At 35.9% G+C, this 20,568-nt stretch overlaps 3 protein-coding genes across 3 annotated transcripts; all 3 read left to right on the plus strand.

Moving 5' to 3' along the window:
• The first annotated feature begins 1,323 nt into the window (after nucleotides 1-1,323).
• Nucleotides 1,324-16,734, plus strand: LOC106105614 (transient-receptor-potential-like protein). Its single transcript, XM_013286034.1, has 24 exons — nucleotides 1,324-1,647; nucleotides 4,162-4,269; nucleotides 4,583-4,707; nucleotides 4,842-5,079; nucleotides 5,404-5,546; nucleotides 5,860-6,040; nucleotides 6,165-6,356; nucleotides 6,467-6,701; nucleotides 7,058-7,210; nucleotides 7,392-7,647; nucleotides 8,136-8,269; nucleotides 8,597-8,720; nucleotides 10,710-10,905; nucleotides 11,258-11,425; nucleotides 11,537-11,756; nucleotides 11,892-12,090; nucleotides 12,250-12,356; nucleotides 12,648-12,773; nucleotides 13,147-13,238; nucleotides 13,767-13,872; nucleotides 14,249-14,346; nucleotides 14,641-14,748; nucleotides 15,116-15,268; nucleotides 15,932-16,734. The coding sequence occupies exons 2-24, from the start codon at nucleotides 4,243-4,245 to the stop codon at nucleotides 16,082-16,084; spliced, it is 3,534 nt and encodes a 1,177-aa protein (XP_013141488.1). The 5' UTR covers nucleotides 1,324-1,647; nucleotides 4,162-4,242; the 3' UTR covers nucleotides 16,085-16,734.
• LOC106105616 (tektin-1-like) lies at nucleotides 8,991-10,503 on the plus strand. The gene has a single exon (XM_013286036.1). The coding sequence runs from the start codon at nucleotides 9,101-9,103 to the stop codon at nucleotides 10,385-10,387; it is 1,287 nt and encodes a 428-aa protein (XP_013141490.1). The 5' UTR covers nucleotides 8,991-9,100; the 3' UTR covers nucleotides 10,388-10,503.
• A 709-nt stretch (nucleotides 16,735-17,443) lies between the features above and the next one.
• LOC106105615 (tektin-3-like) lies at nucleotides 17,444-18,932 on the plus strand. The gene has a single exon (XM_013286035.1). It carries the CDS (start codon nucleotides 17,520-17,522, stop codon nucleotides 18,804-18,806), a length of 1,287 nt encoding a protein of 428 aa, XP_013141489.1. The 5' UTR covers nucleotides 17,444-17,519; the 3' UTR covers nucleotides 18,807-18,932.
• Nucleotides 18,933-20,568: the final 1,636 nt, after the last annotated feature.

Below are 20,568 nucleotides of genomic sequence, written 5' to 3' on the forward strand. Positions count from 1 at the left end.
CGTGGTATTACACCGGGCGAGCCGGCCCATTCGTGCAAAGATGTTAAAGCGGGCTCTACCACTGTTGAAGCTGTTCAGCCGTTTAGGCTACAAACGCTAACAAACATCCATCCATCTAAACTTTCGCATTTATAATATTAGTAAGATTACCATACCAAGAAGTTACCAGTGAAAAAATGTTTTCTATATCTAATTTATTTCTTAAATGTCTTCAGTTATGGTAAAAATGAGTACTATCTCCTCATCTTCATCCTCCTTATCCTACTCCCGTAGGGTCGGCATAACGGGTTTTTGTCCTCCAAATAACTCTATCATACGTCATCTCAGTCATCACTCCCTTTTTGATCATGTCACCTTTCACGCAATCCATCCATCTCTTTCTAGGTACTAAACGAGTACTATCTAATCGCATAATTAAGCTTGTGAATGTAAATGTCCCCAGGTCTGGGATCTCAGTCTATAACATCTAAATTGAATAGCTATAAGCTATTTAAGTTTTTTTTGACAGAACAAAAGAGATAAAAACAATCTTGGTTTACACAGGACGACACTTGATGAGGAAAATTCATGTATTTTATCGAAGTAAACCCAATTACATGCATAAATCGATAACTATGCAATAAAAATAATGAAATTGGCCGTTAAAGTGACATTGATAAAGTTTTCAGTTCACGAGTTATAAAATGTGCAGTAAAATGAGTTAAAAGTTCCGGCTTCGTTTTATTAGTTCCGACTGAATTTTATTCCACGAAATCGCTCTAAGTATTCGAAACAGCGTTTATTGTCATAAAGTCCAGTCGCCATTTTGACAACGCGGAATTAAAAAAAAGTAGCCTATAATATGCCCATCAATGTCAGCTACAGTTCAGTGAAAGTCCGGTCGAAAACGGTGCAGCCGTTTCCGATTACCCGGAACAAACGCGGCTTGCGGACAGACAAACATTTTTAAAAGCGATTTTCGTTATAAGCAACGCAAATACATCATCTTTCCGAAATCAGGAAATTTCCTTTTGATATTACAAACAGCCACTCCATTTATTGACAGCTGTTTTCAAGCATTCAAATCACGTTAACACTAACCAGTTCCTAAAGTATTATTGATAGTCTCTCATCGAGGGTTTCTCTAAATATAAAAGAAAATATTGAACTTCGTGACACTTAAATGTTATTGAAATTGAATTCTCAAGCTTTTTACATTTAAGATTTAAGAGTGGTAGTAGAAAATGTCATTTGTTTCTGAAATTAAAAAGAGAAATAACTAAATAAATAACAGTTTAATCTTAAAAACTATACTTAGCGAAACCGTTAATAACCTCAAACTTTCATAAGTTTTGCCTTGGAAGTAAATATAGTTTTCAACAAGCAGCCTTGAGAGCACAAAACATTGTTGTTAGTTAAAAATATCACAATAACTCAATTAGGTGTACATAAAAAGTCGTGTCTAATTTTACGTATGTTTTCAATTCGCCCTTTAAATTTCTATAAGTTAATTTGTAGCGAATGTCCGAATTACAGCTTTGTCCAGTTTCGTTCGGAACCACCTTTAGTAATTGGATTTCTGGGGGGTGTAGGGGGTGAGTATAAAAGGCAGTGAGGGGTGGACAAGACGCAGGAGTGGCGTCCAGCCAGCCTGAGTGTTCGTTACCTGTAAGTAAACAATTTTCGATAAAGTTTTTGTTAAATTACCTACATTTAAATTACTGTACATAACCTCAAAAATTTATTGTTTTTGTCCGTGGTGTTCGGTCGTGGTAAAAAAATAATGTTTTTGCTGATATACTGTGTATAAATAATTAATAATTTCCTTTGAAGCTACTTTGTATGTGAGTAATTGCATATTTTATTCGTAAAAGAAAAAAAAATACAAACCTGATAATTCTCTGCGATATTGACGTTTATGGTGTTATTGTAAGTTATGTACTTGATTTTAAATTAAATTACTCAACACTTTTTCATATTGTTAAAAGTAATGTTTTTTTTTAAATAACTATGTACACATAATTTTTATAAATAAACTACTAGAGGAGCGATAAGTAGTTTAAAATTTTAGATTATTCATCCATTGTATAGAAGCATTCTAAATAATTCTGGAACATTCTTTAACTATTGAACATTTTACTTCTTACTAATATTATAAATATGAAAGTTTAGATGGATGGATGGATGTTTGTTAGAGTTTGTAGCCTAAACGGCTGAACGGATTTCGATGAAATTTGGCATAGATGTAGAGGATAGTCTGTAAGAACACATAGTTAGTTTTATTTTTTTATATCACGTGGACGTAGTTGCGGGCGAAAGCTAGTTTTTTAATAAATGTAAAAACTTTCGTTTCCAAAAATGTGTTCGTCTCAGTCAAATTTCTATAGACGTCAAGGTAGATAAAATTGTAGTCCAAAACGTATTCTAAATAATCAAATCAGATCTCACTAATGAAATGAAGTTATATGCTTATGTGTACCTTAATAAAACCGAAGTGAAGTGGACGCAATTCCGCGTTTCGTCTGATGAGTGTGGTGCCGAAGGCCCAATTTTAGTCCCTTTCCCGTCCCACATTTTTGTTATCAGAGAAGGATTGGAAGGGAAAGTACATTTGACGGTGGAGAAGACGCATAGGAAGGGAAATGTCGTCTTTATGTGCGTCTCCTCCTCCGTCGATTAAGAGAAGGCAACTATCTAAGGGCAGCGGTCGCTTCGCCATTTTGGCGGATTTAGATGACCGCTTGCTCGTTTGCCACCTTTTTGTACAAAAAAAATACTTGAAGTTTGAGAGTATCCCCAGTGGCAGTCAAAACTTAGGAGTAAAAAGTTAGCATAGTATGGGCATGTTAATAAGCATGAATCGTATTAAACAAGGAGGACAGTAGTTATGAGTGTGGTACACCGGTAGAGGTAGACATAGAAAGAAAAGGATTGCGTGAAAGGTGACATGATGAAGGAAGTGACTGAGATGACGGTAGGGTTATTTGGAGGATGAAAACCCGCGCCCTACATAGTACAGTATATACAGTAGCATACGGTAGGGGAGATTAGAAAGTCTTAGTAACAAGAATACTTATAGTTAAGCCAATTTCATTTCAATTGAATTACACAGTTGGTTATTGAACTTTTTTCATATTTAGGTTAGGGTCGACGCTTGCAGATTACCGCGACTAAATACGGCTTCCGAACTCACGTACTGTCCTTTGTAAAGACTTGTACAGTCGGGGACATTTATTTCCTACCCGGTTTCTGTGTTTTAATTTACCAAAATTGATGTTGACTGTTGTAATCGACGAGTGAAAAGCGTATTTAATTCTAATCTTAACTAGCTTAGTGCTTTTTACACGGCTTTAAATTGTTTTCCCTAAGTTTTTCGAGTTCGAGTTCTTACGGTGAAGGAAAACATCGTGATGCAACCTGCACATATTGGTGAAGAAATTCAAAGATAAGTGTGAAGTCAACCAACCCGCACTGGACCAACGTGGTTGACTATGGCCTAGTCACTTCTTACTTAGGGTAGACTCCGAGCCCCTCGGTGGGGACTTAAAGTGTGCTGGTGATAATGATGAGTTTTTCGATCTTTACTTAGTAACATAAAATTACATCACGAGATTTATCGACAAGTTTGCTTCGTTAAATCAATTAATACAGTTAAATCCCTTGCTATAAAGTTAATCTATACCTTTACATAATGTAGATTTCGTTATATAAAACTCCGACTTTAACTTCTAATGTGGATTACTTTATAAATAAAAGTTTAGAAAAATACTCTTACTCTGGTTTCCCTTCAAAACGTATAAATCCTTCGCCTAAAAATACTCTAAAATTATAAAGAGGAACATTTGTATTTTCGTATGAAACAACTCAAAAACTACAAGGCCGATATTAAAAATTCTTTCACCGTTAAAAGGCTTTGGTATCACTGAGTAATACAGGCTGTTTTTTTAATATTCTTTTTAATTCCACGCGGAAGAAGTCGAGCAACAGCTAGTCTAGTATTAATAGATTATAGTTTAGTTGCACGAATTACTTTAAAAAATAATTCTTTCATTATCATCAGCTTATATGTCCTCATTGAGGGGCTCGGAGCTTACCCGAAGATACGAGAAGATGATTACGTTTAGTCAATCTTAAAATGCTTTAAATGGTCAGTAGTAAAATTTCACAGTTCCTTTTTTGCAGTCAGCGAACACCACAACCCACTTCACACCACAGCAGAATTCTATTTTTCCATATATCGATTGTTTTTTATTGACCACAACCATGACAGAGAAAGGGGATTTAGAAAGCGTAAGTATCTAATCGTAATATCTTTAATTCCATTTGTTTCAAAGTTAATCTTTATGTCTATTTCCCTTTTAAAATCTTATCTTACAAATATAAATGCAAAAGTTTAGACAGATGGATGTTTGTTAGACCTCGTAGCCTAAACTACTGAACGTATCTTGATGAATGGCATAGATGTGGAGCAAAGTCTGGAATACAAAGTCACTTTTGTTTTTAAAACAATTTGTTCGTAGTATCATATTACAATAAAATTTGGATTACACATTGAAAGGAAACTTTAATTCCTCTTCTGAAACAAATGACGACACTATTCTAGGGTGACCCGGATTCAGAACGTGTGAAACGACCAATGGAGTTGCCAGTTCTACCAAAATCTCTCACATTGGAAGAGAAGAAGTATCTGTTAGCAGTTGAACGTGGAGATATGGCTAATGTTAGAAGGTTAGTTATACAAAATTACTGAATAGAAAGAACTAAATATACCTAAAGGTATACTATGAAAAGATCAAATTTCAAATGCCATTTTTTTCTCGCAATGTCCACTCTATAACTAATTTGAATCTCTATGTTTCTAGAATATTGCAAAAAGCACACCGTCGTAATAACGTGGATATGAACTGTGTAGACGCTTTAGGGAGAGGCGCATTAACTCTCGCTATAGATGGAGAGAATCTGGAGATGGTGGAACTCTTGATAGTGATGGGTGTTCACACGAAGGATGCACTGCTTCAAGCTATCAATGCTGAGTTTGTGGAGGCTGTTGAATTATTACTAGAACATGAGGAACTTATACATAAAGTTGGAGAGCCTTATGTAAGCAAACTTTTACAGATGTTATTTATTTGACAATTGAAGTACATAATTTTATTTTATATGCATTATAAAGTGGCAAACGAGCGAGCGGCCACCTTTATCCATCGACGAAATAGAAAGCGATCGCTGCCTATTAACATTTGCAATGGTAGATGCGTTGCCTAATTTTAATTGACGGAGGAGGAGACGCACATAACGAGGATATTTCCCCTTCCTATGCATCTCCTCCACCGTCAAATCCACTTTTCATTCCCATCCTCTTAAGAAAAAGATGAAAAGGGAAAGGGACTAAAATGAAATTAAAAAAAACTTCTTCGTGTTCAGAGTTGGCAGCAAGTAGATCCGAATACAGCGATGTTCACACGCGACATAACCCCGTTAATACTGGCCGCCCACAAGAATAATTATGAAATCATTAAACTGCTGCTGGACCGAGGCGCCACGCTGCCCGACCCTCATGACATCAGGTAAACTAGTAAACTGAAGTTAGAGAACTAGTAATGACAGTAATAAGATCAGCTGTAAGACTTAAGGGTGGATAAAGATGGAAGGTAAATCAAATATTCTTGTTGGTAGAAGACGATAAGACCGTCTGTTTAGTCTCGCTTTGATTCCTATGAGCTTGGAGGTGCGTACACTACTCGATTTTTAGTTGTGCAACTAAACAGTTGAATGGATTGCGAAACAATCGACAATCGATAATCCCACCGCAATTGTATGATGGTTCTGTCAAATTTGTGCTCCCGCTCTTCTAAGTTCTTTTTATTATCTTTTATTCAGATGCGGTTGCGACGACTGTATCCGTGATTCGACTGAGGATTCTTTAAGACACTCGTTAGCCCGACTCAACGAGTACCGAGCGCTTGCTTCACCCTCGCTCATCGCACTGTCTTCTACTGATCCTATACTTACCGCTTTTGAATTGTCGTGGGAATTAAGAAACTTGGCGTTTGCTGAACAGGTATGAAGTAGGTTTGCTACATAAGTAAAGGTAACTTCATATTCTTTATTGATAAGTCCCTATTTTCACCATTTACACTCATGTTTTAATTTATGTTTAATTCTTTCTTTTTCATGTTTATAAGGAAAGTAAAGCAGAATACCTTGAACTGCGTCGTCAAGCGCAGAAGTTCGCTGTAGACCTGCTGCATCAGTCACGCAGCTCTCAGGAGCTGGCCATCATTCTCAACCACGATCCAGAAGGGACACCCTTCAATGATGGAGAGCACATGAAGTTAGCCAGACTGGAATTGGCAATTGATTTTAAGCAAAAGAAGGTAAGTTTATTTTTAAATTATTGTAATTCTAGGCGTAAATTAATAATCTAATAATAATAATCTTTTGTCTTTAATGCATTTATAGAGTACATAATTATCTTTTTTTTCAGTTCGTAGCTCATCCGAACATCCAACAACTGCTGGCTTCTATCTGGTACGATGGTGTACCGGGTTTCCGTCGCAAGTCGGCGTTGGAGAAGATCATGATTATATTCCGCGTCGCTTTCCTCTTCCCCTTCTACTGCTCGCTGTATATGATCGCCCCCAACAGCGAGACTGGAAAGTTAATGAGGAAACCTTTCATGAAGTTCTTGATACATGCATCAAGTTATTTATTTTTTCTTTGTAAGTATTTTATTACAGGCCTAGTCATCCCTTACTTAGGGTAGGCTCCGAGCCCCTCGGTGGGGACGTATAGTGAGCTGGTGATGAATGAATTTTATTACAAGCGAATCTTAAAATTGTTTTCTGTTACAAAATGTGGTTATACGGTTCTGTTTTATCAATGAGGAGTTCAGTTTGCTTGTAACGGCAACTTGTGATAGTCAAATTTGTACTTTTCCTTGCTATTATTTACCACCGCACAAATATTGCCATGTTTCTTTAATGAGATTCTTATTTTTTATATCATAGAGTAACAATTCAATGTAACCACAATTTATGAATTTTAGGTTAGTAATATCTCTATTTTTTTCATACAGTGATACTCATCCTGGTGTCGCAAAGAGCAGAAGTGCAATTATTACAAGTGTTTGGGTCAGAGCAACTGGTAAAGGATCTGGAGAAAGAAATGCTGAAGCAAAGAGGAAATGCGCCATCATTTCTTGAGATCCTTGTGTTTATATACGTTTTAGGTAAGATCAAAAAAAGTTTCTAAACGTAAATTAGATTCTAAATTAGTTATCACGGAAATTCACTACATGAGGACCTTTATTGATTGAATAGTTTGTAAATACATTCATAGATGTTCAGCCATTTTAGGCTTTAAACTGTATATCTTTAAATTCTTAATTTCCTTTTCTGGTTGATGTACAGGATTTATCTGGGAAGAAACACAAGAGATCTACGTGGAAGGTATTCGTTCTTATCTTAGGAATATGTGGAACTTCATAGATTTCACTCGAAACTCACTCTATGTCGCCGTAGCGTTGCTACGAACAGTAGCATACTTCCAGCAGACCGCAGAAATAGAAAGAGACCCACAGACTAAGTTCATACCGAGAGAACATTGGGACGCTTACGATCCACAATTGATAGCTGAAGGATTGTTTGCCGCAGCGAATATTTTTAGGTTTGTATTAACAAAAAGTTGGTATTTTACAAAATATTGGCCTTGACCTATTTCATTCTGTTGATAAAGTTTCCTAGTCGTTATCATTTATTTGCGTCTATTTATTGCCCAATATTTTATTAAAACAGAGCATTCTTATGAATTTCTAAATCAATTGGTCCAAGTTAGCGTTTATTAAGGCCCATTTACACCATGCAAGTTTCATGACCGTTGCATAATATAATTGAATAATTACTTTGTGTAGTCTGAAAGTAGCTTAGGCTACTCAAAGCAAGAAACTTCCACCATGTAAATAGGCCTTCTGTCTAAATTGAATGTTTCAGATACAATTTTATGGACAGCTGAATCAAGTTTATCCGCCACTAATTTGTGTCATTGAGTGCTCTGCCTTCTGTATTTTGCCTATTAGTAGTCTTCTTTAGCAACTAAAGAACAACTCCTAGTGCCACTTGGACGTTTAATGTATAAAGTAATGCTTTAAATTTTAGTGCATTGAAGCTGGTCCACTTGTTCTCCATCAATCCTCACCTGGGGCCGCTGCAGATCTCCCTCGGGCGGATGGTCATAGACATCGTTAAGTTCTTCTTTATCTACAGTCTTGTGCTCTTTGCCTTTGCGTGTGGTAAGTTTGATTTCTTATACATGGATGTTTTCATGTCGGTTGTAACAGTTTTAAGTCCTCGGTGTGCGACTGGCAGCACTTTTTGACTACAATCTGCAGATTTTGTATCGAACATTAACTATTTAATTACTAACATCGGTAGGATCGTCGGTACAAACTGCTTGAAGTAGTCCGTGTACTGCGGCCTTGATCTCTATTCCTATTCTTTTATAATATATTACTTTTTTAACTAAAGAAATTTAATTAATGTTATGAATGGAGTATGAGGAAAAGTAACCCAAACTGAATTGGTCTTCGAGTGTAAATTAATTTTGATGTCTAATATAGGTCTGAATCAACTATTATGGTATTTCGCTGAGCTGGAGAAACGGAAATGTTACGTGCTTCCCGGCGGTCTCCCGGACTGGGACAATGCGGGGGACTCCTGTATGAAGTGGAGGAGTTTCGGGAAGTGAGTCCTGCTGTAGATGCTAGATGATTTAAGTAAAAGGTTTGTTTTATTTGTTTTTTCAAGAGTACAAATCCTATTGGGTAACGTAAGGTCGTGAGATTAAAATCATTTACGTCTTACTTTATTTCCTAAGAATACTGTTAGTTAAAATATTTTTTACATTTTTATCATAAGCATTAAAACTCTTTTCTTTTCTTCCATCATTTTGCAATGAGGCTATAAATAATCAATTTTATTATTTTCATCGAACTGTCACGTCTTTGCGCAAGTACCGTTGGTTTCCATAGTAACAAATAAAGTTTTGTCGATTTTAGACAACTCAATCACATTTCACACTTGAATATCTTTTGTAGACATTTTTGCGTTTAGACTTTATCACAATGACTGATACTCAATTTGGAGTACGCCATTATATCGGCGCGCCTGTCGCCATAACGAGGCTGGCTGAACAAAACATTGTGTGTATGCCACCCCGCAGCGCTAAATTCACTCTAGAAGAATGGAGGATGAGCAACGAGCAACGCTGCAGGAACACAGAAGATCAGCAACAGTTGGCGGACAGGATTATTGGCGAGTCAGAGAGGATCCGAGAGGAAACCGCCGAGAGAGCCGCCATCATGAAGGCGACTACAGACAGGCGAATCGAAGAAAGAATCGGTGACGTCGAATTCATAAAAAAGGAACTCGAAATACAAAGAAAGGAAATATGCTTGGAACTGGAAGCCCTGAGCATGTACAAGACGAGGCTCCAAGACTGCTTAGCTTCCTTGCAAATCAATGCTTTAACAATCTGTCGTAAATGTCTCGTACTAAGAGATGGTAGGATCGGCATAGATTTAGTCGTAGATGATGTAGAACATGCCTTGCAACAAGAAATAACAGCTATTCTTGGCGGACAGAGTTTACTGAAACGAACTCTGGAACAACTGAATGAACAAATGCGACGCTTGAGGTCCACCCGATATCTTCTTGACCGCGATCTACAATACAAACAAGGAGCAATAGATTCTGATACAGGCTCTTTATCGTTGAAGCCAACTGATTTATGTCTCTCAGTTTATGAAGGATATGCGAATTTAGATCCTGCTAGCATATCAGCAGAAGAATATAATGCGGTGTCGAATAAAAATATTCAACAGGCAGCACGAGAAGTAACCAGTGCGAGACCGATAAGAGTTTTCATTGATACATTATTAAATCAAGTGATCGACGATCTCTGGACGGCTTTCAATAAATGTAACCACGAATTCAATGAGCGTATAAAGCAAACGAAAATCGCTAAAGAGAAGCTCGAAGATATGCACAGAGAGACAACTGAAAAGATATCAAAGATGCAACACAACATATTGCAATTGCAAAAAGCTCTATCTGATAAAGAAGGGAATGTTGGGTTAGCACATACGAGACTTGGTAGACGTGCTCAGAGGATTAGTGCAGAGTTAGTCAGAGATCCTCCGGGTCAGTCATTGTTTTATGAATGTGAAATGTTGAGGTACAGTGTTGGACAACTCCAGCAAATGCTGCAAGAAGCGACTGCTTCACTTCGTTACTTATTGCAGACGCAACTCCAATTAGAAGAGGATATAAATGTAAAGATGAACACGTTGAAGATTGATGAAGTCGATTGCATGACCTTACGAGCCACTATGGATTATCATGCCTATTAATTTATTACTATGTTTGTTTAGAATAGTTTACTTTATGTAGCAGTTGGTACAATGTTTTTTTTTGTAGGAATTATTTTAGTTGAGTTTTTTTAAGTTTAATAGTGTGTATATTTAAAATAAATATTATAAAATATGCGTTCGTTTGCTTTACAATTGCAATTTTAGAGATAATTGTGTATTACCTACAAAATTGAACGTTTACGGTCAAGTGAAGAACCGACATTCCTCATATCCATTTCTGGTAATATGGTCATTTGTTTTTTACATTCATTATTTTTAAGATCAATGTTTCTTTTAGCTGACGTATTTTTTATATTTGCAGTGTCTTCGAAGCATCTCAGTCTCTGTTCTGGGCGTCTTTCGGTATGGTTGGTTTGGAGAACTTTGAGCTAGCGGGTATCAAGAGTTACACCAGGTTCTGGGGTCTGTTAATGTTCGGATCGTACTCCGTCATCAATGTCATCGTGTTGTTGAATCTCCTTATTGCTATGATGTCCAACTCTTATGCAATGATTGATGTGAGTCGCTCGATTAGTTTACTATTCAATTATGTTTGTTACTTCGCTGTGTCTTGGTTGAGATTAAAAAAGACTGCCTTCATGCGGAATTAAAAAAAAATTGGAAATTTGTCCATAATGTTATCGAGTTTTTGGTGTCCATGTTACTAACGCCTTAATTGGATCATTACTACTAATAGAAGCCTTCTAACATGCTACAACCAATGTAAGACTTAAGTTACTTTTTTTACATTCTGGTTATTCCATGTCCACGTGTAAATTCTCTAACTTGTGTTCAAGTGGCATTCCGTTAATTTGTGCCTTTTCTTCTGTATATTTTAATTTGTCGGTTAATAATTTCTCTTGTACTTAGGAACATTCTGACGTTGAATGGAAGTTTGCACGCACACGTTTATGGATGAGTTACTTTGAAGAGGGTGCGACTCTTCCACCTCCATTTAATATTTTCCCCACTCCAAAACTGTTCTGCAAACTATTCGGGCTTAGGAAGAAGGACAAGATGAGGAGTTTGAAGATGAAAGTAAGTCATTCTACAATGTATTTTTTAAAGATTTGCCTTGTAATGGAAACACGAAATAGAAAGTCCTACATGGTTCTGTAACAGTATAACCTATTTCATAAATTTCAATAGGAACAGAAGGAGAAAGAACTAGATGTGCGGTATACAGCGGTAATGCGAGCTGTGGTCTGGCGCTATATATCTGCAATGCATAGAAGAATGGACGATGATCCCGTCACAGAAGATGATATCAATGAGTTAAAGGGAGACGTCTCATCATTGAGATATGAACTGCTGGAGGTCTTTGAGAAGAATGGAATGGATGTTTCATTTACTGATAGGAAAGAAAAGAGTAAGTACAGATGAATGGTTCTCTTATTAAGCGTATTTTTACGAATTAACTAAAAAAGGTTCTTATATAAAGAAATAGTCTGCTAGTCGTTTAGGATAGAGATCTAAATCTTTACTTTTTTGTTGGTGATTTTAGCGGTTTTAGCAAAACGTATGAAGATCTGGGAACGTCGGTTAATGAAGGACTTCCAAGTAGCACCAGTGGCTCCTGTGGATGATGAAGAGAGGCCGGAGCATGAGACCGCATTGTCCAGGTTCAGGAGAATAGCTAAGATGGCGGTCGCTTCGACCAGTACCGCTATGTGGGACAGAACTTTAGCTGGTGCTGGGATTTCGTAAGTTTTTGTGTACCTTCTTACTTTAGAATCTACGAGAGAAACATTGCTTATTTCAGATTAATACTATAAATGGCCATTTTGGTCATTTTTATCGGTAAAATTGTTAATTTGGAATTCAAGGAGAAGTACTTATAGAAGTATTTGTAATTTACGCAGAACTCAAATCGGTCGCTGTCGAACCAGAGAGTCGTTCAAGAATCAACAAAATCTTCAGAAAGCGATGGATGAAGCGAGGAAACTTGTTATGCGATCTCCTTTACCAGGTATTTGATAATGATTTTAAAACACAGCTGATCGAAAAATAAAGCTAACAAATCTTACTAATATTATAAATGCGAAAGTGTAGATGGTTCGATGTTTGTGAGAGTTAGTAGCCTAAACGGCTGAACGGATCTTAATAAATTTGGCATAGTTGTAGAACATAGCCTGGAAGAATACGTAAGCTACTTACTTTTTTAAATCCCACGTGGAAGTAGTCGCGGTCTAAAGCTAGTTAATTAATAATTTACACGATTTGAAATCTCTTACTTTGTTTGATTTCATTTTTTCTACAGAAGGTTCTCGTGTACCATCTCCTATAGAGATGCCTCTTCCACCCGGACATACCTTACTGGAGCTGATCAAGGATATATCAACTGAGATAGGACAACCAGAATCTAAGTCTCCATGGAAAGGTCATGGTAAGTGATGTATTTATTCCACTGAAAGGCAAAAATTAAAATACTGGTAGGTAAAATATTAAGAAATAAAAATTGTCTAAATTACTTCAAAATCGTACACTCATACATTTCACTTTGTATTCTTACAAATATTATAAATGCAAATTTTGGTATGTTTGGATGTATGCTTGTTAGAATATCTCCTAACCGGTTGAACGATACTCGATGAAATTTGGCATAGGTATAGTATATAGTTAGGAACACATGGGCTACTTAAACTTTGGTTTATTGACACCTAGTCAACACTAGTTTGAGTACTTACTGCTTCAGTCAGTCTTGAGGTGATAATTTGATCTATATTTGTATGTTGACATAGTTCTTTTTTCTTTCCCAGGTGATGGTACGGCCGCAGAATTTCTAAGCCCCAGCATAGCACCGAGTCGGGCTGTATCTCCTATAATGCAAGTTTTAATTCCTCCTACTAAAGTAAGTGTTTAATTCACCACCAATTTGTTAAATTTTGTAATTCCATTTGTAAACGATTGTTCTGGAATTTAGCTTGGTTAAAAGGTTTGAGAAATCTGTATTATATCTGTATTATATTTTGATTGATATATTGACATCGTGGATATCATCACCACGGTATAAAATGTATTTGAAACGCTTATGTTTTCTTCTAACCTCTTTCCGAAACGGCTGGACCGATTTCGACCGGACGTTCACTGAAGGGTAGCTGACATAGACTGGCATATTATAGGGTTCCTTTTTATCTCAATATTGCGTGGATAAAGTCGCGGGCAACAGCTAGTTTCATAACATTACTAGCTTTCGCCCGCGACTTCGTCTGCTTTGAATTAAAAAAAAAAAACTAAGTACCCTTTGTGTTCCTCCAGACTATCTTCTATGTCTATGCAAAATTTCATCTAAATCCGTTCAGACGTTTAGGCTACAAACTCTAACAAACATTCATCCATCTAAACTATCGTATTTATAATATTAGTATGATTTAACCAGGTGTCACGAGCCACATCACCTAATCCTGTAGCTTTGAGTCCGTTGCCAAGAGCTGGGTCTCCTGCTCCTCCTCGGTGCGATTTGGAGATTGTAAAACCTTTGCAAGGTAAGGCATTATTATGCAATCTTGGTATTACTACACCGATGCTAATGTTAGTAATAAAAATGCGAAAGTTTAGATGGATGTTTGTTAGAGTTTGTAACCTAAACTGCTGAACGGATGTTGTTGAAATTTGGCATAGATGTTGTTTGGAAGAACACTTAGGCGTACTTTTTTATTCAGTTGGCAAAGCCGCGAATGCTTATATTAGTTATTAAGAAGAAATCTTTGTATTTTTTATGTGACGATTCAAAAACACCTATACCAAATTTAAAAATTATTTTGCCATTAGAAGATTACGATTAACTGAAGTGGCCAAGCTGTTATTCTTTGTAAAATAAATGAAAATCTAGATGTAAATTACTAAATTGTTATATTGTAGAATCGGATTTAAGAAACGAGATGTCTCTAACTTCCGAAGATACTTTGAAAGTCGCAAAGAAAAAAGCGCCCGACGCACCGAAATCACCTAATCATCAGGTTTGTTTGTCTTATGAATTCTGTTAACACTTTTTTATATATTACTAAATTTCGAAAGATCGCCAACTTTTTTTTTTAAAACTGGAGGTTAGCACGAAAATTTACGTTATCGATAAAAACACATCTATGTGTATCAGTTTTCGACTTCAAAGTATACCAACAAATCTTATACAAGTTTACGGTTGAACTTTCTCGAAAATTTTCGTGCTAGGTCTGATTTAAAAACTTAAGGACTACAGAGGTGTAAACAGGATGAAAGTGACTATTTTGTTTAAATAAGTTGTGCTTTTACAGACCGATTTGGAAGTCAAAGAGATGCCTTCTCTGGCGATCGCAAGACCGGTGGCGCTCGAGATAAAACCGGCAGAGGGCGCTCTGCCACCGCCGCCCAACAAACCTAAGGTAACGTTAAATAAATGTAATTTTATAATCAAATATTCCATAATTTGATAATTCGTTACGAAGCTTCATGTTTATGAGATTCTAAAAAATAAATGCATTTTCTAAATTAAATGTAATGTCAGCTCTATTCAAGTTCTTTTATCTTTTTTTTTATATATCTATATCAATATTATAAAGAGAAAAGATTTGTATTTTTGTATGTATTGAAATAACTCAAAAACTACTGGGCAGATTCCAAATATTCTTTTACCGTTAGAAAGCTAATCTGTGATTAACGTAGGCAATATTTTTTAATCATTTTTTTTTAAATTTCACGCGGAGACAGTTTCTAGCAACAACTCGTACTTAATATATTGTATTTTTTAAGACTCCAATACCACCGTCATTGGAAATAGCACCAAGTTCCCCGTCAATCAGACCAGTGGTGCCCCCAACGCCCAAGAAGAAAGCGACGGACAAACCTGCACCTCCTCGTCCAATGTCACCGCGACCTTCACCAGATCATGACGTCATTAAAACTGTAAGTTATAGTTCGACTACAAGTTATTTTCACAATATGTTAAAGATAAATTACCTTTCTAATGGTGAAAAAATTTTTAAAATCAGCCCAGTAGTTTTTGAGTTATCTTAATCCATACTAAAATACAAATCTTTCCTCTTTGTAATATCAGTATAGACTAGCTGTTATTCGCGGCTTCGCTTCTTTGTTGCCTAAGATGTCAGCAATTACAGCATATTTTTGAATAATTCTTTTTTTATTAAAAAGCCGTACACTTACGGCACGCTTTAGGCTATATATTTTCAGGTTATCAAACTTAGGGGGTAAATATTTTGGATTAAAAACCTAATGTGGGAAAGAGAACATAAGTTGCTACCAACATCAAGGAAGCAAGTTTGCTAAGGTTTGTCATGTCATGTCATTTTGACATTTTCTATTGATAATTTCACAAATGTAAACAATAAAATAAAATTTTCATAATTCCATGCGAATAAAGCCGCACGGAAACAGCTAGTATATTGTTATAAATTAGTACAGATGAGGATGTCTATGAGCTTTTGTATTTTGGCGAATTCCGGTGGCCGTTTATTACCTTAGACTATAAAAAAACGCGGATAATTTGTTTGTTTCATAACATTCACAATTGTTATACGTACACTTTTGAACTCTACTTTCTCGTTCCAGTGCCCTGCCTCCCCTCCCTCGCCAAAGCGCCACTCTTCAACATCCAGCACGGAGCAACTGTTACCATCTCCAGGGTACAAGACATTGCGACCCATCAATAAAATTGACGAAGTCAAAACTATCAAGCGTCAAACTAAAACAGGATGGCTATGAATATTACAAATTAAATTTAATTTATCGTCACACTATGCATAGTTCGAAATATTTATAAAAAAAATATCGTTTTTGTATGAAATTTCTTAGTTACGCATTTAATAAGAATTGTGTGTCGATACGGCACTTTCTCTAAAAATTTTCGTGCTAGGTTCTCTTAACAGGTAACGTTTTTGTACTCTTCTAGTAGTTCGTTATTTTGACATTTTTTTGTTAATGGCAAAGCTTTTTTTGTATTTGCTTTATTTGTTATAGAATGATTTTTTTTAGTTACTAGGATATCAGAAATGAGAAGATAATAAGCGTGTAGTTTCAGAGCGTTAAATTCATATCTAATTTGAATGTCTGATAGACCGCGAATATCTTTCGATATATGACATCCTAGTACCTAAGCGAAAATATTTACCGATTAAGGGTTTAGCACGAAAATTTCTGAGAAAGTGTATGTAACATCATTGACAAAGTATCTTTGCGCAGCATAGAGTACACTGATAAATACAAATGTCGATGTTATGATACTTTCTCGCAAATTTTCGTGCTGTGCCTCTAAATTGTAGTCATCTTATGTTCTTTAGTAAAGAACAGTTTGGTTTTGTTTTATGGTGTATGTTCTTTATGTATGGAAAACATAGGTTTATTTGCAACTTATATGTTTGTTTATATTTTTAGCACTAATAAATATAGTATCTTCTTACAATTAAGTAAGCAATTTGTATTTAATTTGGTCTTTGAATAAATCGATTAATCAAATAGCGTTCTTACTATAAAATAGACCCAAAATTTTAGTGCCAAAATAGTTTTGTGCAGTACTCCTATTGGACGTAAAGTGCGTCCTATCTCATGGAAATTTTGTCACTAGAGAAACACTTTTTAAATTTTCGTGTTAGACCCCCAGAAAAAATTTACTGTCCTTTATTCATGTTAAGATTTTCACATTTAAAAAATTTTTGGTTATATTCATTAAGTACCGTCGGCAAAAAAGACAACTAACATCTGTAATTCCAATATTTGATGCTTTGTATGAAAAAATAGTACCAAAAAGTAAATTTAACGTTATATTTTGACTAAAAAAATCAGATCCTAATTACTACGGTACTTTGCTGTATAGTACCGTATACTTTGCTGTATAGTATACGGTATAGAAACGGAAATAACATCAAGGATAGAGCACCAAGAGGAAAAAAAAACTCTTTAATTACTTTTATTTCTTCCTAAACAAGCAATAGTTAGCGTTTTTTACAAAGGAGTATGTGCTTAAATTCATTTTACTCATCGAACTGTCATCTTTATGCACAAATGTCATTTGGTTTCTATAGAAACAACACTGATCTCTATTTTAAAACAATGTTTTGACATTTTTTGACAACTCAGTTACATTTTATAGAAACATTTCTATATTTTTTGTAAATTTTATTTTTCTATTTTCTTTTTACTCATGACTGATACCCAATTCGGAGTCCGTCATGCTATCGGCGCCCCCATCGCTACGAAGAGGCTGGCTGAACAAAATACAGTATGTATTCCACCGCGCGGCGCTAAATTCACTATAGAAGAATGGAGGATGAGCAACGAGCAACGCTGCAGGAACACAGAAGATCAGCAGCAGCTCGCAGACAGGATTATGGGCGAGTCGGAGAGGATCCGAGAGGAAACCGCAGAGCAAGCCGAAATCATGAAGGCAACCACAGACAGGCGAATCGAAGAAAGAATCGGTGATGTCGAATTCATAAAGAAGGAACTAGAAATACAAAGAAAAGAAATATGTCACGAACTGGAAGCTTTAAGTGTGTTCAGGACGAGGATTCAAGACTGCTTGGCTTTTTTGCAAACCAATGCTTTGGAGATCTGTCGAAAATGTCTTGTATTGCGAGAAGGTAGGATCGGAATCGACTTAGTAGTTGATGATGTGGAAAATGCTTTGCAACAAGAAATAACAGCCATTCTCGGTGGTCAGAGTTTGTTGAAACGAACTTTGGAACAATTGAATGAACAAATGCGACGATTGAGGTCTATACGATATCTTCTTGACCGCGACCTACAATACAAACAAGTAGCAATAGATTCTGATAGAGGCTCGTTGTCAATGAAGTCTACTGATTTATGTCTCTCTGTATATGAAGGGTATGAGAATTTAGATCCTGCAAATATATCTATTGATGAATATAACGCGGTGTCCAATAAAAATATTAAACAGGCTGCTCGAGAAGTAACCAGTGCAAGACCGATAAAAGTTTATATTGAGATCGTATTGAATCAAGTGATAGACGATCTCCGGACGGCCTTCAATAAATGTAACCACGAATTCAATGAGCGTATAAAGCAAACGAAAAGCGCTAAAGAGAAGCTCGAAGATATGCACAGAGAGACAACTGAAAAGATATCGAATATGCAACACAACATATTGCAATTACAAAAAGCTTTATCTGATAAAGAGGGCAACATTGGATTAGCACATACGAGACTTGGTAGACGTGCTCAAAGAATTACCGCTGAATTAGTTAAAGATTCTGCTGGACAGTCATTGTTTTATGAATGTGAAATGTTGAGGTACAGTGTGGAAAAACTTCAGCAAATGCTGCAGGAGACGACCGCTTCCCTTCGTTACTTGTTGCAGGCGCAAATTCAATTAGAAGAGGATATAAATGTAAAGATGAACACGTTGAAGATCGATGAAGTCGATTGCATGACCTTACGAGTCTCTATGGGATATCATGCTTACTAATTTTAACACCTATTAGTTTTGTTTACGCAAAAAGCAGTTGGAACGAGTTACTTTTTATGCTTATTTACTTATTTTGTAAACTTTAAATTTTAATACGATTTGTTTTAATAAATTTATTAACGAATACACATTTGTTTTATTATTAAATGTTAAAACCAAAGTCCTATACATTGATTTTTAATAAATACAAATTTAATTTTTAAAAATCTATAAAGACCCTATCTCGAATTCCTTACAAGAGTTTCCTAAATATTTGTCTTTAGGTTCAGAAATGCATACAATATTTTTATTCACGCGTAATAAAGGTAAGTTTGTGCCGACCGTACTTAAAGTCGGAACTTTGTTGAAAATGTCTATTTGTTTGGATTTCTGAGACAATATTTTTTAATATTTCACATTCAGCATTTTACAAATTGCTATTACATTTTTGTAGCTTCTCGCTGGTGTTTTGACGAGTATCTTAGTGTGAGGGACCAAAAATACAAGGTTTTTGACACTTTTAGTGTTTTCTTATTCTTTTGATTTCGAATACAATGGGTGTCGTTTCTTAAATGATAAGATATATTAAGGATGAATCCATAAAAATACAATTTTTATTTAAACGCGGAGGACAATCGCAAACGATCCTTTATTATTTTTTATTTGAAACTCAAAAGTATTATGAAAAGTTTTTGTCAAATAAAACACATGTAATCATAAAAGAAAATCATTTTATTGTAATCAAACATTTACATACTATGTCAACAGATTATTAATAAATGAAATAAAATAACTTAATTCAAACATAAATTGTACAAACGAAATATTGGTCTTAATACTTTTCCAACAGAGGGGATATCGTGAAAACTATCGAAAAAGTTTTCGTTACATTAACGACATTTCAATGAGATTTGTCGATGACGTTACGAAAAACTATTACGAAATATTCATGATAGTCCCTATGTTGAAGGACATTTCGTGATATCAAATTTAAGGACCTGCGCACACCTGTAACTAAACTATCGCACAACTGTTCTCGCGTTGATTCCTACGAGCTTGTATGGAGGTGAGCACACTACTCGATTTTTAGTTGTGTAACTAAACAGTTGTATTGGCTGCAACAATCGACAATCGCACAACAGTTTGCGATAGTTTAGTCAAAGTGGGAGCTTTAATAAGGCAAATTGACAAACTCGATGTGATTTAAAGTTCTTTGCTTTTGCGTCCCTGAAGTTAACAATACTTAATGCAAACAATTCATATCTCTCACACCCTTAGTTATCTAGAATGCTTTTGTTCCTCTCACACTCGGCTCGTATTTCGAAACCTAACTTCAGAGATACAAAAATCTATCAATAAAGTGTGTGTTGTTAAACTAAGTGAAAAACTCTTTTTTTTTTTTTTTTTATAACATAAGGTGGCAAACGAGCAAGCGGCCACCTGAATCCGCCAAAATGGCGAAGCGACCGCTGCCCATAGACATCCGCAATTGCAGATGCGTTGCCTACCCTTATACGACGGAGGAGGAGACGCACATAAAGAGGATATTTCCCCTTCCTATGCATCTCCTCCACTGTCAAATCCACTTCCCGTTCCCATCCTCTCCTTATAAGAAAAGGGTGATAAAGAGAAAGGGACTTAAATTAGGCCTCCGGCACCACACTCATCAGACGAAACACGGAATTGCTTCCATTTCACGCCTGTCTTCTGTGTGGTCGTGGTATTACACCGGGCGTGCCGGCCCATTCGTGCTAAGATGTTAAAGCGGGCACTACCACTGTTA

Source organism: Papilio polytes, unplaced genomic scaffold (genome assembly GCF_000836215.1).
Source record: "Papilio polytes unplaced genomic scaffold, Ppol_1.0 DF822845.1, whole genome shotgun sequence".
In the NCBI taxonomy this organism is placed as follows: domain Eukaryota; kingdom Metazoa; phylum Arthropoda; class Insecta; order Lepidoptera; family Papilionidae; genus Papilio; species Papilio polytes.